A 16631-nucleotide genomic window follows, 5' to 3' on the forward strand; every position below is an offset into this window, starting at 1 on the left:
GCCTCGCCCGCAGCCTATATTTCCCTCTCGCCACACCGCGAAGGGTGTCCCAATCTAAGACAGTGCACTCTTCACTTTTCGGCTGTGCTACCTGTAGAGATTTGCTCCCAAACTTAAAAAAGGAAAGCAACACTGGTCCTCTTACCAAGACACCGCGAACTTGGTTTGCTTTCTTGAGCTCCTTACCATGAACCGAGCTCTGATACCATGTGAAGAGAGTGGGAGAGAAGTAAGGAATCTCACTTGCAGCTTTCTCACATACACAATGGGGGAATATACACAAGGGTGGAGGCTGAAAACAGTTTTCTTCTTCTTAGTTATGAAAGCCAAAAGAACTCTCTCTCATAGTACAATAGAATAGGAGAACCCTATATGTGGGTCTCAAACCAAACTCAGCTAACTAAGGTGGCATACTGACTGAGCCACTAACTAGAGTACATAAAGATAGCTGTCATCCAGCTATTATTCATGGGCGGTATACCAACCGCATCTGCAGCTAACAACTCGGTGACATAAATGCACAACGATCACCCTGGCATATAGCGAGTGGAGCTCGATATCTCAACAGGCTGAAGTGTTCCAGCCCATTGAAGAAGCCAATGTCGAACTCATTGTTGGAGAAGATCGAGGGCACCCAATGTTGATGAAGATGTCAGTGAAGCTCATGTTGGTGAAGTCCTTTCTTCAAGATCTTCAACAGTGAGGCTTGGGTGAAGGAGAAGAGCTCAAGGAGCTCACAAGGAGCTAGAGTGGAGGAGCTAGCCTCCCCATAGGTCTGAGATGGTGGGCTTCAAGACCTCCTCATTCCTTGAGGACAACTAGCTCTGATACCAAATGAAGAAACATGTGGAGTGGGAGAGTACCACTCTAGCTCTAGGAAGGAAAGGAAAAATTAAAGGCATAATGGAAAATGGAAAATGGTACAACACTATATGGTGTGACACTAGACTCTAGAAAGCCATAGTGTATATGGGATAGCTCCCAATATGACACGTGGCATGTCTAGGACTCACTAGACTATAAAACACCCCCTAGACACCTAGTATACTTTTTTTTTTTTCCCAAAAAAAGTACACTTATTTTTTACTCACTTTGGCTTCATATTCCAACAGGAACATCAACTAGAGAACGAAAATCAGCATTATCCTTAAACTGAATGATGTCTAGAGGTGTATCATCATATGGAAGCAACTCCTCATTGATGGGCTACATGCTCTCATGCTCTACAAACAAACGCGGTGTCAGGGGAGCTCAACTAGATGAGGAAAACACCTCGTTCATAGATGGTGACCTCCTGGATGTGGTCGCCCTCTAATGTCAAGCTCGCCTGGATCCACTCTCGCACCTGTCTTCGTGTAGGCATGAGGCCCACAATTCTGCCCACAAGCATCTTGTCCTGGAGGGACTAGACTGCCTGCTATACCTGTTGCTTATCAGTTGGGGAAAGAAGAACCTTAATGGCTGTGGGAGTCGAGGGTGCTGCCATAGAGCCCCTTTGGCCAGACCAAAGGTCACCACCAAGATTTTCTTGCACCGTAACAAACACGAGTGCTCCCGTTGCAGGGAGGCAAATGAAAAAGGGACGAAGCGGAGAGGCAGAGCAAAGAGAAGGAGAGGGCAGGGGAGGAAGGAGGGAGCAAGGGGAGGAGGAGGAGGAGGAAGGAATGAAAAAATGGAAGGAGGCGGGAGAAGAGGAGAAGGTGGGAGGAGGCGGAATGGCGGGGGGGCGCGCTAGCGGGAGGGCAGAAGGGCGGGAAGAGGTGCGAGGCGGCAAGGAGGGGAGGCGAGGAGGCAGAAGGAGGGGGGGCGGGGGAGCAACAAGGGGGGGGCGGAGCGGGGAAGGCAGCGGGCGGGGGGGCAGAGATGGAGCGGGGGAGAAAGTAGGGCATGCTTATGATTACTTTCCTTGTGGCTAGATCATGAAGCCTAAAGCCTTGGCTTTCAGTGCTATAACCCACAAAGATGCATTTAATGCTTTTATCATCAAGCTTGGATCGATTTTCAGTTGGTACCAAAGCATATGCAACAGACCCAAACACTCTGAAGTGATTCATCTTGGGCATGTATCCATAAAATGCCTCAAAAGGTGTCCTATCAACCAATGGTTGTGTAGGGCAGTGATTCTGAATATATGTGGCTGTAACAATCGCTTCATCCCAAAGTGCTTTTGACATTCTCTTAAATTTCAGCATACACCGTGTCATCTCCATGAGAGTCCTGTTCTTCCTCTCTACAATCGGATGATGCTGAGGCGTGTATGGCATTCTTTTGTGATGCTTTATCCCATGCTCTTTCAAGTACCCTTCAAAAGCATGTGAAGTATACTCTCCCCCATTGTCAGAATTAAGTGTTCCAATTCTAGACTTGGTTTCAATGCTTTGAACTCCTTAAACCAATTGAGCACCTCAGATTTGCTCTTCATCAGAAAGAGCCAAGTGAACCTTGAATAATCATCAATGAATGTGACGAAATACCAATACCCTCTATGGGTTGCGACATTCATTGGTCCACAACATCACTATGCACAATCTACAAGACCCTTTGTGCTCTTACTGAACCTGGACCATCCTTTCGGAATGGTAGGCGATGTAACTTTCCAAGAGCACAAGCTTCACACACCTCTTGAGCGGGCTGCTGTAATTTTGGCAATCCTTCAACCATATTATGATTATGCAATATGCCAAAGCTCTGTGATGTGCATGACCAAACCTGGCATGCCATAAATCACCTTGAGTAGCACAAGAGACAACCATAGCATGCTGATTATACAGACCATCATGGAAGTCCCAAAGGTGAAGACCTTTGTTACAACCCCTATCAGCAAACCCTCCTAATCTGACATCGCAGCAACACCCAGCCCATTCACATTGCATTACAAGTGGAGGGTTAGCTCAGATGAACAGGAGCAGACATACTTTCTACAACAGGAAGTAAGGGATCTTTGACTTATGGTTGCAGCTCTCGGGAAGAAAGTGAAGGAGATGGAGAACAAAGGGAAACAAGACATCATACAGGCAGTGCTACAGATACACAGGGAGGCAGCACCTGCACCACAGTTGGCAACTTAAGTCCATGACATGGTTACCAATGAGATCAAATTGATCAAATAGGAAATCTCAGCAACAATGGACAACAAAATCAACAAAAGTGAAGTATATGGAGAGGTACAAGAACAGGAAAAAAGGGCGGCTAATGCTCGATGTCTACGCATTGGAGGATTACCTAAAGATTGGCATGAAGGGAGCCTAGCAAAAAAATTGATAATATCATAGCAGTAACCCCTCAGATTGAGTGGGACTTAAAGGATATAACCATTGTGGCTCCTATTGGGACACAAGCTAAAGTGGTGCTCAATGACAGGAAAGCAAGAATCAAGATTCTCATGCAAACAAATAAGTTGAGAGGCACCAAGGTATGAATATCAGAGGACCTCACCCCAATTCAGCTCAAAGATGAAGTCCACAGAATTGAACAAAGTGAAGGACGCTCGCAAAGAAGGAAAATGGGCTGTGTACACAGATGGAAAAGCACTTCTCAAAGATTTTAAATCCAAAAAACCCAAGGATTCTCGGTCTTAAGCTGATGTAATACAGACTGACTATCTCACCTAGCACAATGTAGCTTATCTATAATAACTTTGGAAGTGGTATATGCACTCCCAAGAGACTCTCAGTCTCAGTCTATAGCTGATGTTTGGTGTTTACCCTTTTGATGTGTGCGCTTTGTCTCATAGTTCTGTGAGGGCTTCTGAAGATGCTCATTTCTCTCTCTCTCTCTCTCTCTCTCTCTCTCTGCCCACAGCTCAGCCCAGCCCGTCAGCCCATCACTCAGCACAACCCGCCGGCCCGTAGCTCAGCCCGTTGACCCATCGCTTTGGCCGTCGCCTCAGCCCATCATCCGTCTGTCCATCGCCTCAGCCCATCGCCCATACCTTGCCCTTCAACTCTTCATCCCCGCCTATAACAGCACACAGCAGGAGGTAGCAAAGGTGCAACAAGCCATTGCCACTAGCAGCATCAGCGCAGTAGTGTTGTCCCCTAGCTTGTTCGTCCACTCCTCAAGCCGCCTCTATTTGCAGTTTCTTCTAAGATTCGCCCTAACTTCAAGAGGGGTCACAGCTTGGGACTCTGGGCTGGGCTGAAAACCCCCCAACCCATCTCGGGGGTTAATACAGCAGGGAGAGTGGTTACTCAGCTTGCATGGGCCAATGTGGATATCCAAGGTGCCCAAGATCAAGGCTTTCACCCCTGTGAAGCCCTTGTATTCATTTGTTGCAGGCTTTGCCCCGACCCCTCCCCATGCTGCGAAAATATATCACAGAACTAAGCCCCCCGATCCACAAGAACCTCTGTACCATCTCGAGGTTGAAGACTGAGAACTTAAGCTTTGGGTTGCAACACTTGAAAGGAAATACCACGATCTGGAGGGAAATGCAAAGCAAGAAGTCATTAAGGAGGTGCTTCACCAGTGTAGTGCATCCCCACCGACAACACAGCCTGTCTCTAAATTGCAAGAAATTGTCAACACTCAAGTAAAATCCATGAAACAAGGATGATAGCAGATGTGAATAGCTAAGTCAACAAAGTTGATGTCTACAAAGAAGCAAAAGAGCGGGAAACCAGAGAGACTAACAAGCTGATCTTACGTGTGAGGTGACTACCAGAGGGCTGTCTAGTCACAGGGACATACAGAGAAGACAAGTTCAAGTACCTCAAAGAGAAGATCCCACAAGTGGAATGGGATCCATATGCTATTTGGAATATCCAGCAAAGGGGGACACAGATACAACTTTACATTAGTGACAAAGGAGCAAAGATCAAGATTTTAAAGCAAACGCATAGGGTGAAGGGTACAAAGATATGGATATCTGAAGAGCTCACTTTGACTCAGCTCAAGCAAAGATCCATTTGAACTCTATTAAGTAAAATAAGTTAGGAAAGTGAGAAAATGGGTGGTCTACCATGAAGGACTAGCATTAATTAGAGATTTCATATCCATCTTAAACTGATGCAATGAGGGTTGCATTATGATAGTACAAGACATTGGTATGATCTATAATAATTATGAGAGCTGCATTATGCACTCTCTAGGAGATGCCCTGAGCACTCTTCTCTCCTCGGAGTGTAGGAGCTTTCTTTTCCTGATGTGTACCTTTGTCTCATAGCCCCGAAGGGCTTTTGCTGATGTTAATAAATCTCTGTCTCTCTCTCTCTCTCTCTCACACACACACACACACAGAGGAACATGCTCAAACTCATCATGTACAAGTTGCACAAACGTGTGATTATAAACTTCATGGCTGATTGTGTGCTATGTCCCCATTTGGTAAACAACAAGGACTATCAGAAGCAAAGCTTTTGGCTTGACAAGACAATTCATTCTATCTTTCATGGCGATTAAAATAATCTCAAGGCATCCTACATACACCACCTGACAACTACAGGAACTCACTATGTAGTAGTCACATCACAAGTCGAAAAACATGAGTAACACCCTGGACCAAATTAAACTAAAACACTAGCAATGGGTAGAAAGTAGACAAACGCAGGAGGAGAGGATGAAAGAAACCTGAAAAATTAGGCCTAGCACCATAATGTGTATTGTGACGTTGTAAAAGCCTTGCACTTCCACCTTCATTCGCTGGCAGACCTTGTTTTCTAGAGGGAACAAAGGTCTCCATATCTTCAGATGCAACTTTAGATGACTTTGGTGAATGATTTGATTTTACACTAGACATACTCCATACAGCAACTGTGAAACCTCCAAATACTATCACAGCCGCCATCATACTAATAGCCACATAGGCACCCCTCAGCCAATCTGGTGTGCGAGAATCTGATCCCTCATTAAAAGTTGTCACAAAATAACTGCCAAAGCCTCCTGCTATGATTCCATAGCCAATGATGCAAACTGCTAGGCACGTACCAAACCATATATTGCTGGCTGTTCCCACAATTATAGACATAGGCCTAATCGTTGGCACACTGGTACCCACAGCAGTCTCACATATACAAATTTCCTGTGGAAGCAATCACGCACTTTATTAAGATCAGTTGTATCATTAAGATCACTTGTATTATTAGAAACCATCATGTTGCTGCTTCCTTTGTGGAAATCAAAGCAGCTTCAAGATGTTATACATGCACCTATACCTGGCTTTCGAATTCTGCTTGTGTCTCCTGTGTGACATATGCTTTAACATCAAGATGGAGTCTTGAGGAATAGTCAGAGCAAATACATGTGGGATTCACCAAGTCAAGAATATGCAGTTCCTTTGATTTTTTGACAGCCCAAATGAGAAGCACATCTTTGGGGAGATTACTTTCAAGTTTTTGATAGCGATGAAAAATGTCCCGTAATATAGCCACAAAAGGCGACACACCAATGCCTCCAGCCACAAGTATGAGTTTGTTATATCTGCAAAAGTCATGATTGAGCTAATTGAATATGCCAAAAAAACTCTTTCACTTAATACAATGCTAAAATTCTTGGAACGTGGACAGAATACACATATTTGGGGCAAGAAGGAGGTATGGAAACAGTAAGGTTCATATCGTGACTGTGGGCTGTATCTCACTAATGATTTTGTCATAGTATTGTCAAACATTGTGAATTATTTGGAACCTGGTAATTGATGCTGGAACCCTATTTCATATATATGTACATATAAGTGTGTGTGTGTGTGTGTGTATTACCAAAAAAATAAATAAAAATGTGTGTGTGTGTGTGTGTGCACTGTATTTATGTATGCGAGTGTGTGTGTGTGTGTGTGTGTATTACCAAATAAATAAATAAATATGTGTGTGTGTGTGTGTGTGCACTGTATTTATGTATGCGAGTGTGTGTGTGTGTGTGTGTGTGTGTGTGTGTTGTGGAGGGGCGGGGGGGGGGGGGGTTGTGAGAGAGAGAGAGAGTGGTGGAGCTGAGGGAGTAGGAGCTATGGCGCCTTACCTCTTGGAGGCCTTCTAGGGTGTTTCCCTCCAACTGTGCCTCCCCCCCAGGCGCCCAGGACCTCCGTCTAGCCTCAGGCTGCTGTCACGACTCCTACACAGATCTGCTCTCTGCTGCAACCTCCTCAACCTCCCGAGAGCCCTTTCTGGCTGCATTTTCCCACTTCTGGGCCATCGCGTGATCACCTACCCTCTTGGGAGCCTCCAAATTCCGCACCCAGCTATTTTCCAGCAGCTCCATCTGTTGTGCACTCTTATCTGCCTCGATTTCTTTGCTCTGCACAGTTTTGCCGCCCTTTTGTTGCTGTTTTGTGCTACATCCCTCTGCGTGTGTGTGCATTGGTCTGTGTGTGTCTTTGGTGGGCTGCATTAAGATTCATCTCCTGCTTTCTTTGTTGTTCAGCTCTGCGTTTCTTTTGCCCTTACTTTTCTCTGAACTTACCATCTTATACAGTATTTTACTTTAGGGTTTTTTAGCTTCATTTTCTGTTCATACTCAGGCCTTTAAAAAATACCACTCTTTCTTTTTTAATCTTGCTGTAAAACTGTGTTTTCTTACTGGTTTCTTTATCTCAGAGCTTATAGCTTTCTTTGCCTTGCTGCTCATAGTCTTAGGTGTGTTATACACTACTCAGCTTGTGGGGTCTTTTCCTGTGTAAGAATGACTTCCAATCAGTTTGAAAAAACTTATACAAAAGAAAGAGCAGCTCACACTAAAAACCAGAAGCATGTGATGGGTTAAGATGACCCCCTTCTTGTTTCACATGAAGTGCAACTGGTTTATGAAGCTATGCATGAAGGGTTTGAAGACACAAAAAAGGACTGGAAGAGATTGCTCTCATGGTAGGCATTACAATTGAGGTGGATGACATAGTTGATCCCATCCACATCTGCTTTCTGATTGGAAGCACATACTCTCACACCTTAAATGGAATGGCACAGATACTCTTGCAGGAAACTCTTTGTGCTTTGAGAGTCTTCATTATAGTCAAAGGTGTTTACACCTCCATTGGCATTATAGGATCCCCACCACTCTTATTTTATTTGGTCCAAAGGACTATGCCTTGGTGGTGATGTGCTTGAGGATGCTGGTATGGTGATATCTTTTCCTGCCGCAGTCAGACAGTATGGCTTGGGACAACATTATAGACCCCTATGGCACTTATTGTCACAAATGCTTCATGGCTTTCAGCCAGTGCCTCGTTTTGAGATTCTAGACCGTCTCAAAATGATTGGGCTCTTCACTTGTAGATCCTACATGCCCTTCTTTGATGTTGTTTGATGTCACGGTTGCAACATTGTATAAGGTTTACTGCCTCCTCCTTGGGTTTCTTCACATGCGAATCATATCTGGTCTATGATATGTTCGTCTCAGTGGTGGCAGAAAAGGTTGCCACGAATTTGGGCTTGCAAACTTCCTCTTCGACAATAGTTTTTCTTATGGCGAGTTTTGCCTGGGGTTCTCCCCTTGAATAGATCTTGGCTTGTCGACATATTGCTCTTGCCATTTGTCACCGTGTCTGTCCCTGCGGGAGTCTATGCCACATTTCTTTTGGCATTCCACAAGTTTTTGCTTTTGCTACAGCAACGTCTTCAAGCCGGTCTCCCTACTGCTTGATTTGGCAGCTATTCAGGCTATTGGTTTTCATCCTGTCACGCAGGGATGTGGTCTTCTCTCCTATTGGGTTTGTTATTGGGCTCTATGGACTCTATGGAAGGATCACAACCATGGAGTCTCTTGTGATCCTTCCCTAGCTAAGCATCATTTTCTTGGGGACTGTTTTTTCAAATATAAATACAACTATATTTCACCCAAACAAAAATGTGTGTGTATATATACACACGTGCATGCGTGCACATGTACGTGTATGTGTAGATGAATCCAAGAACACACCCAAACTTATCCACAAATGGTGCAGTTTAACTTAAAGATAGTCACCCACAAGCTTAAAAACCATAAACTCAGTAGAGACAACTTCTATGACATCCCCACCAATGTCATCAGTGCCCAATGGTGGGCATAGAACATAGTATAAACGTATGCTCTAATTGGTTTATCTCTTTTTTTGGCTAGTTTGATAGGAAAATGTCAAAGGCTTGTTTTGAGAAACCTTGCTAAGAGAATGTTTATTTATTTGTAACATACACCCATTTATAAATAATACTCTCTTTTGGTACCTATCATGTGTTTAGGATTTTAACATACGGCCTATGCAATTCAGTATTTGTGTGTGTGTGTGTGTGTGTGTGTGTGTGTGTGTTTGGGGGGGGGGGGGGGGGGGGGATTGCTTTCAGCTAAAAGAAGGCTTTCAAATCCTGACTCTTCATCTCAAGACTTGACTACAGCATCCTAGCGAAGGTGTAGGATGGAGAGCATTAGTGAGCATCCGTGAGCAATCCAAACCAGCCTGCTTCCAAAGAGCTTGAGGTCATTTGTTACCAATGTGACAACTGCCAAAAGGTCAAAGCCACTTTGCAATGTTGGTGCAGGAGGAGGCTCGTGCGAGGATGTTTGAAGAAGATGATGAACAAGGTCTCGATTGCTTTGGGCGATGGTAGGATCAAAGGAAGTGTAAGCCCATTATGAGCATGATACCAAGAAGAAGGATGACACATATTCCTCATATGGGAAGAAGTCTTTAGATGATGGCATCAAAAAGAACAAGAGATGCTTCCCATGTTTGGACACTTCATGCGGGATTGCAAGAAGGCAAAAGGAGGAACTCCCAAGGAGTCAAGTGCCACATACTGTGGCAACTTGGTGGACAGGCTCCATCAGCATTATGGACATGAGGATCAGGCACAACACTAAAGCATGATAAGAAATTGCCTAAAGAGTCAAGAAGGGTGTGCTGAGGTGGATGGGTTTTCATTCATAGTGGTCATTTCAGACAGGTGCTCGCTTGCTATGATTGGAGGCAACATTGAGACCAAGCCTTAATGGAGGCTATGTGGATAGACATGACCCACATGAGTTGGTGGACTTCAATAAAGTGGGAGGTAAAGTCGGGGTTAGTTTCTCGATGCAGTTCATTGTAATTTCAGTAGATTGTTTTTTAGTGCATGTTCTATTCTAATGTTCTTGACTCTAGAAGAAGGGAGGGTGAGGATCCTCTACATAGACAAGAGGGGAAGCCTTCATTGTAGAAGCAATCAGCAGCTGTTACAAGATGACTATGAACGTTGGTGATGAGGTCCTTGAAGAGACTGCACTCTTGATAGAGGCAACTGTCCAGGAAGAAGGTTTATGTGATTGAACCAATTAAGAACTATGTCAGAGACTAGGGAGCCGTAGGCTGAGAAGGATCCTACATAGACCTCGGATGACTCAAAATTCATTCCTGAAAGGAGATCATCACGAGCTTGGTCCAAACACAGATGGATGCAACTTTAAATTTTTTGAATGGACTCCAAGTGTAGTAGTGACAAGGGTCTCTACACACAAAATCCTAGGACAAGTGTGCAAATTGTGCTGCATGGTTTGGATATTGTATTTCTAGCTGGGCTAGAGATAGGGATGCCAAGTGGAAAGATGGTTTAGGACAGGGTTTCCTACTGGAGCCAAAGGTCATCCACTGGTTCAATAAATTCTGAAGTGATTTCATCAATCAGTGTTCTAGTCGGCTCATATGATTCCTGAAAGTCCCTAAAGGATGTGGTATTTCCGTGGATGATCTAGGTACAAGTCCTGTGTCACAACATATGGAGCGATGCTTGCCAAAGAAAGACGTGGGCTAACATTGGAGGACGCCTTCAACATGTTCTCGAGAGTTCTTCCAAGGAAGCAACTGGAGCACCTCATACAACAAGTGGGTATTGGCCCACGTTAGGTCATTGATAGGGGGTGTCTGAAAACTAAGATCAATGCACTGGAAGATGAATGGTCACCTCCCCCACTTGTGAGCCCCCAAATGAGGTGTGCATCGGGGGGTGGACCAAAGAGAGAAGAAAAATATTAGGCTGCCACATGGGCAGCACATGGGCTGCCATGTGGCAGCAAGCCAAAGAAAAGAACTTGGCTGTCAGGAGCAGATCCATGCATGGCTATCAGGCTGGAATAGGTCCTGGACTACTTTGGGGAAAATGTACAAGCTCAACAATGAGGCAAGAATCTTGGACCTCGAAACAGAGCTGTTTAGCATGAGTATGGATGAAGGGGAATTGGTATAGGAATATACCATTAAGATGAAGGTGGTGCGGGATCAATTGGTAGCAGTTGGTCAAAGGATGAACTCGACCAGGATGGCAAGACTGTTGCTGCAAATGCTCCCCTGGAGCTACAGTAGTTTTATGACTATAATGACTGTAGGCCACGCGGTGGCACCGGTGACTTTCGAGGAGCTAGTTCCACTCCTTGCTCTCCTCATCCCTTGCCCTCTCCTCTCCTCCTTGCTCTCCTCTCCAACCTCTCCTTCTTACTCTCCTCTCTCCCTTGCTCTCCTCAGCCCTTGCCCTCTTCTCCTTGCTCTCCTTAGCCCTTGCCCTCTCCTCTCCTCCTTGTTTTCCTCTCAGGCCTTGTTATATGACATATGTATTAATAATAATTACATATATAAAATTAGATTTTATTAACCTTAAAGTCTAAAACTCCATTTCCATTGTTTCTTCTGGTGACCGAAACTCCAAAACACCGTTTCGTGCCCGTTTCTGTTTCCCGGTTTTCGAAACTCTTGGGAACTATGGCTCAGAGTCAAAGGAGTCAGCTTAGGTGGCAATAGGGAAACTTTTCTTGGTGGCCACTCTGTGTACTATTGAGATTAGATACATGGACCCCGGTGTTACTATTAGGACGTTAGACATTGAGGAATGGTTAGGAGAGGAGTCAGGATCCTTTGTGAAGCCGATGGACAACGACAAGTGCCTGGAATCATCTGGGTGCTTGGCTAAGGTTGCTTAAGCTGAGGGGGATTCTTCGACAAGACCTGGAGACTTAGAATTCGACGGTGACTATGACTTAGAGGGGGACAACAACAAAGAACCACAAATGGAGCTTGACGGTCTAGGTAAATTGGAGTTGTGCCTAGGATATGATGTCTTGGGTATTGTGTTTGGTTGTAGACCTAGCCAGATGAAGGACGGGTTGAAACAGACCCTGAGAGCTTGGTGCCTAGAGGACTTCAGTGTTAGAATATGAAGCCAAGTTGAGTCAGTTTGGTGTGTTCTAGTGTGTTCTAGTGTGAGTTCTAGTCTAGTGTGTCCTATGGATGCCACGTGTCACATTGGGAGTTATCCCATATGCATAGGTGTTCATAGGTGTGTGTGTGCTCTTATATAAGAGCTGTACTTGTCTAGTGTCAAATTAAATCAAGTATCAAGGTACAAGCTCTTTGGTCTACATGTGAGTACTCACATTTTGTTCATTGCTTAGTCATTTCATTTCCAGTTCATTATGTCTCTCTTTGAGTATCACTATCTCTCTCCCTAGCCTACCCTTTCTCTCTCCCTTCTCCACCATGTGCCTTCATGTGGTATCATAGCCTCCTTTCCACTTTCCTCTTCTTCTTGTTCTACCTAGAGGATGAGAGAAGCTCGCAAATGAAAGCTCCCCTTTCCTCCAAGGTAGAGGCTCCCTTCCCTTAGCCTCACCTTCGGGAGCTGCTGGAGCTACATCAGCCGTTCCTTAGCCTCGCCATGGTTCCTCGCCATCAACCACCCCTTCAGCTCCAAATGCCTTGCCAAAAGCAATGCCATTAGCCCGTACAACAAGCCGTACTGCCTCAGGACTTCTGCATGCTCCCGTTGCGCCGTACATCCTACCATACAGTTTGTACAGGATGTAAGGACTGTTCCGTACAGTACGGACCGTTCTACTGTTTTCATCTGGGTCTCATTTGGGCTATAAAAAACAGTATATCTATCCTATGTATACTCTTGTCTCATCTTGTCAGAGAGGGGCAGAGCTACATGTTAAGTGGAGGAAGTGGAGGCGACGAAGAGATTCGGACAGAAAATGAAAAAAAATGTTTTTTAAAACAAAAATACCGTGTTGTGTGGCTTGCAGAGGGAATCGACGTGTTTCCCTTGAGAAACATTTCCGCAAGGGTGAGGAAACATTTCCCCCCACCAATTCCCCGTGGGGAGATGTTTCCCCCAAGAAATGGTGTTTCTAAAGTGTCCTCCCCAAAATGGCGTTTCACCAAAAAAAAACCTGAAACGGCGTTTCTCCGTAATTATGATTTGCATTTCCTTAGAAAACTCTATGGGAAAACGCTGTCTATCAGCCTACCAACATAAATTCGTGCTCTGCCTAGAGCGCTCCTTATAGATTCTCGTGCGGTCCCTAGCATGTCTTACATGTCCTACAAGAAATCTTTTGTTGCATCTAGTTGAATACCCTTCAATCCAATTGTCACGGGAAAACTGGGTTGATATCCCTACATAAGCATAAATGGGTTGAATCTAGTGGCTGCATGCTTAACACTATTGTAGAGAAATTCCGTCATTAGGATGCACTTCTCCCAATCATAAGGCCTCTTGGAGATGTATGCTTGAAGCATATCTTCAATCACACCACCAGTTCAAAATGTATGCTTGTATCTCGGGTCCAGAATGCCTTCTGGATTATAGGGAAGGACCACCTAGAAACAAGATTGTTCCAGAGCTGAAGGTTAGGTGGAAAGATCGCTTAGATAAGGATAGCACTTGGTAAAGTGTTGATTCTCTTGGACACCAATTCCCAAAATTTATGTTTCACCTGTATGTGTTTTTTTTTCAGAATGTTTTGGCATGCCTTGCAGCATGCCACATGAAAATGACTACTCATATCTTCATGTTTTAGCAGAGGAGGGTGTGATCTATGGCATGCTGAGGATGCATATTCTTGGAATTTGAGAGTACCATACTTCAAAGTCAACTTTCCGGATTGCAAGAGAAATGGGACCTTGTAGATCTTGAGCTGCTCCTCTCCCCGTGAGCTACTGCCCTCCCCCTCTCCCTCTCTCAGCCAGCCCCCTCTCCCTCTCCCTCACCCTCGCTGCCCCCCCTCGCTGCTCCTCCTCTCCCTCCCCTCTCGCCAGCCCCCTCTCCCTCCTCTGTCACCCTCCCTCTCTCCTTCCTCCTCCCTCACCCTCCCTCTTCCCCCCCCCCGCTGCCCCCTACCTCTCCCTCCCCGCTGCCCCCTACCTCTCCCTCCCCGCCCTCCCTCTCCCCCACCTGGCGGCCCCCCCGCCCCCTCCTTCACCCCCGCCCCTCCCTCCCCTTCCCCGCCTTCCCTCTCTCCCATCCCCCAGCCCCCCTGCCCCCTTGTCCTCACCCGTCCCCTCCCCCGCCATCCCTCTCCCCCCCCCCCGCTGCCCCCTACCTCTCCCTCCCCCGCTGCCCCCTACCTTTCCCTCCCTGCCCTCCCTCTCCCCCACCCGCCAGCCCCCCCGCCCCCTTCTCCTCCCCCCCCTCCCCCGCCCCCTCCCCCGCCCTCCCTTTCCCCCCCCGTTGCTCTCCCCCCCCTGCCCGTCCTAACCCGCCCTCCTTTCCTCCCCCCCCCCCCCATTCCTCTCCCCCGCCCTCCCTTTCCCTCCCGTCAGCCCCCTCCCTCCCTCCTAACCCCCCCCTTACCAACAAAAAAAAAAAAAAAACACCTCCCTGACCACCCTCTCCCTCCCCGCCCCCTTCCTTCCTAGCTCAGCTCCCCTACGCCTCCCCCTTCAGCCTACCTCCGTCTCCCCCCTCAGTCTTTCCTCTCCTTCCCTTCCCCTCTCTCCTACCCTCTCTTTCTCCTTCTTCCTGTGCCTGTGTTCCAGGGCGTCCTGGGCAGTAGTTTCATGGACTGAGCTTTTTTCAGTGTTGGAATTGGCCTTTTCACATCGATTGGCGAATGGATCCCCATTCAGCCAATCTCCGTCCACTTCCACCGGCCGCGATACAGTCATTTTTTCAGAAGACGAGTTGAAGCAGCTCAAGAAAGATGTGGAATTAGAGGGCTCCACATCACTTTTCACCTGCATCTTTGGGTCACACCCTTCCAGATCACAGGCTAGAGACTGGATGCTGATGGCATTACCAAGAGATCTCGCCCCACACACCTCAAGGATATTCGACTTCTGGAACGTGGATTCTTCCAAGTGGTTTTCGACTCCCACGAGTCCACAGCCCTTGTTCTCAAAGCTAATCCCCTGGCTTTGGATTCAAGGAGGATCTTTCTTTTACCCTACACCTTGGGCTTTGATCCAGTTGAGGAGGACAGGCAGGTCACATTACTATTCATTAGATTTCCTGGTCTTCCTCAGGTCTACCATCGACTGCTTGCTACTATCGGAGCCACATTCGGAGTGGTCACTGAGATTCCCCCCCTTCCTAGCATGCCTTCTTCCTCAGCAGAGGCAGTTAGTGCAGACGGGGTACCTCATGTTAGGGTCATTGTCTCTGACCCTAATATCTCAGATGACCAGATCATGCTTCAGTGTCCAGACGGCTCTCTCTTTCGACAAAGAGTCGAGATTTCAGGTAGACAGGACCAGTGCAGGATTTGCAGGACCCTTGGGCACTTTGCTAGAGACTGCCCAAGAAGAGAAAAAGGCCCAAGAGGTCTTTGGTGCAGCTCCTTCACGTACTACCCCGACTGCACCTCCCCAGCACCCTGTACCACACAATCCAGGACCACCAGGAGTAGCAGGGTGCCCTGCTTCACGCACCCCAGGACCACCAGGGGCAGCAGGGCGCCCAATGCCCGCAGCACACCCAGCACCACGGTGGAGAGCTATCAGAGCGGCTCCCTTACCTCAAGAGGAGACCTTTGATCCTATTCAGAGAGACGCCTTCCAGACTCCAGAGGTGGATGTTGCTGCAGCCCCAGACACTACAGCTCCACACCAGGAGGGGCCTTCAGATGCACCAGCCCCAATCACCTTCGTTTCTGACCACGAGGGGGCTACATGTACTTCTTCCCCGCAAACTGTTCCTGCCACAATCAGGACAACCGAGAAAGTGCAGGCACAGATGAGGACTCCAGATTCCCTCAGCCCAGCCATAGGCCTCCTCAGCCCCCAACTCCAGTTCTACTGATAGAGGCCTGGCAAGTCCTTCTCCTCCATCTTTCATGAGTGCAGGTCTTCTTCGCACTCCTCAGCCAGACTTACTTATCAGGAACTCTTTTTCGGCACTGGCAGATTCGGCTACTTTCATGGATGATGAGGAGTTTGTGCCCTCCACCTTAGGGGTCCCGGTCATTGGGATTCCTTTTGATAGGGCCTCCCCTTCAGCAGGTGTGGGGATCCTTTCACCTGTTGAGTTTCCTGCCCTCAATAGGAGTGTTTTGGCCCAGGGGAAGCTGGTCTCCTCTACTAGGTCGGGTAAGCCTTTCCATCCAGCATCCTCCTGTCGATGAGGATAGTCAGCTGGAACATACAGGGCCTAGGCAGAGTTCCACACCGTCGCCATAGGCAGCGATCTGGAATCAGCTTCATCCAGGTGTCATTGGAGGTGCTATTGATATCCTTTTTATCCAGGAACACAAGTTGGATGCCAGTGATTGCTCTAAGTCTGGCAAATTGCTTTCAGGACATACCTTCTGGTTGCCCGCTATGGGCACAAGGGGAGGTACTTGCATTTCGGTCTCTCCTTCTATTCTCCCCTTGGTTGTTGGTCATGGTATTATCTCCCCCTCTAGAGCTCAATGGATCATTATTTTGATTGGAGGGCGTAAGATTGGTCTTCTCAATCTTTATGCTCCCAACAATAGAGGGGAGC

The 16631-nt window shown here is 46.9% G+C and overlaps 1 protein-coding gene across 2 annotated transcripts in view; it reads right to left on the minus strand.

Moving 5' to 3' along the window:
* Positions 1-16631, minus strand: part of LOC147880670 (ferric reduction oxidase 6-like) — a 42589-nt gene that overhangs the window by 9925 nt on the left and 16033 nt on the right. For both annotated transcript variants that reach the window (XM_087370340.1, XM_087370339.1), the window contains exons 7-8: positions 6153-6417; positions 5569-6019 (exon numbers count right to left, since the gene is read on the minus strand). In XM_087370340.1, the coding sequence (XP_087226466.1) occupies positions 5569-6019; positions 6153-6417 (716 nt within the window). The remainder of the gene's footprint in view (positions 1-5568; positions 6020-6152; positions 6418-16631) is intronic.

This window comes from Dipteris shenzhenensis, chromosome 32 (genome assembly GCF_047967505.1).
Source record: "Dipteris shenzhenensis isolate YYH24624 ecotype China chromosome 32, Dip_SZ_1.0, whole genome shotgun sequence".
Classification (NCBI taxonomy): domain Eukaryota; kingdom Viridiplantae; phylum Streptophyta; class Polypodiopsida; order Gleicheniales; family Dipteridaceae; genus Dipteris; species Dipteris shenzhenensis.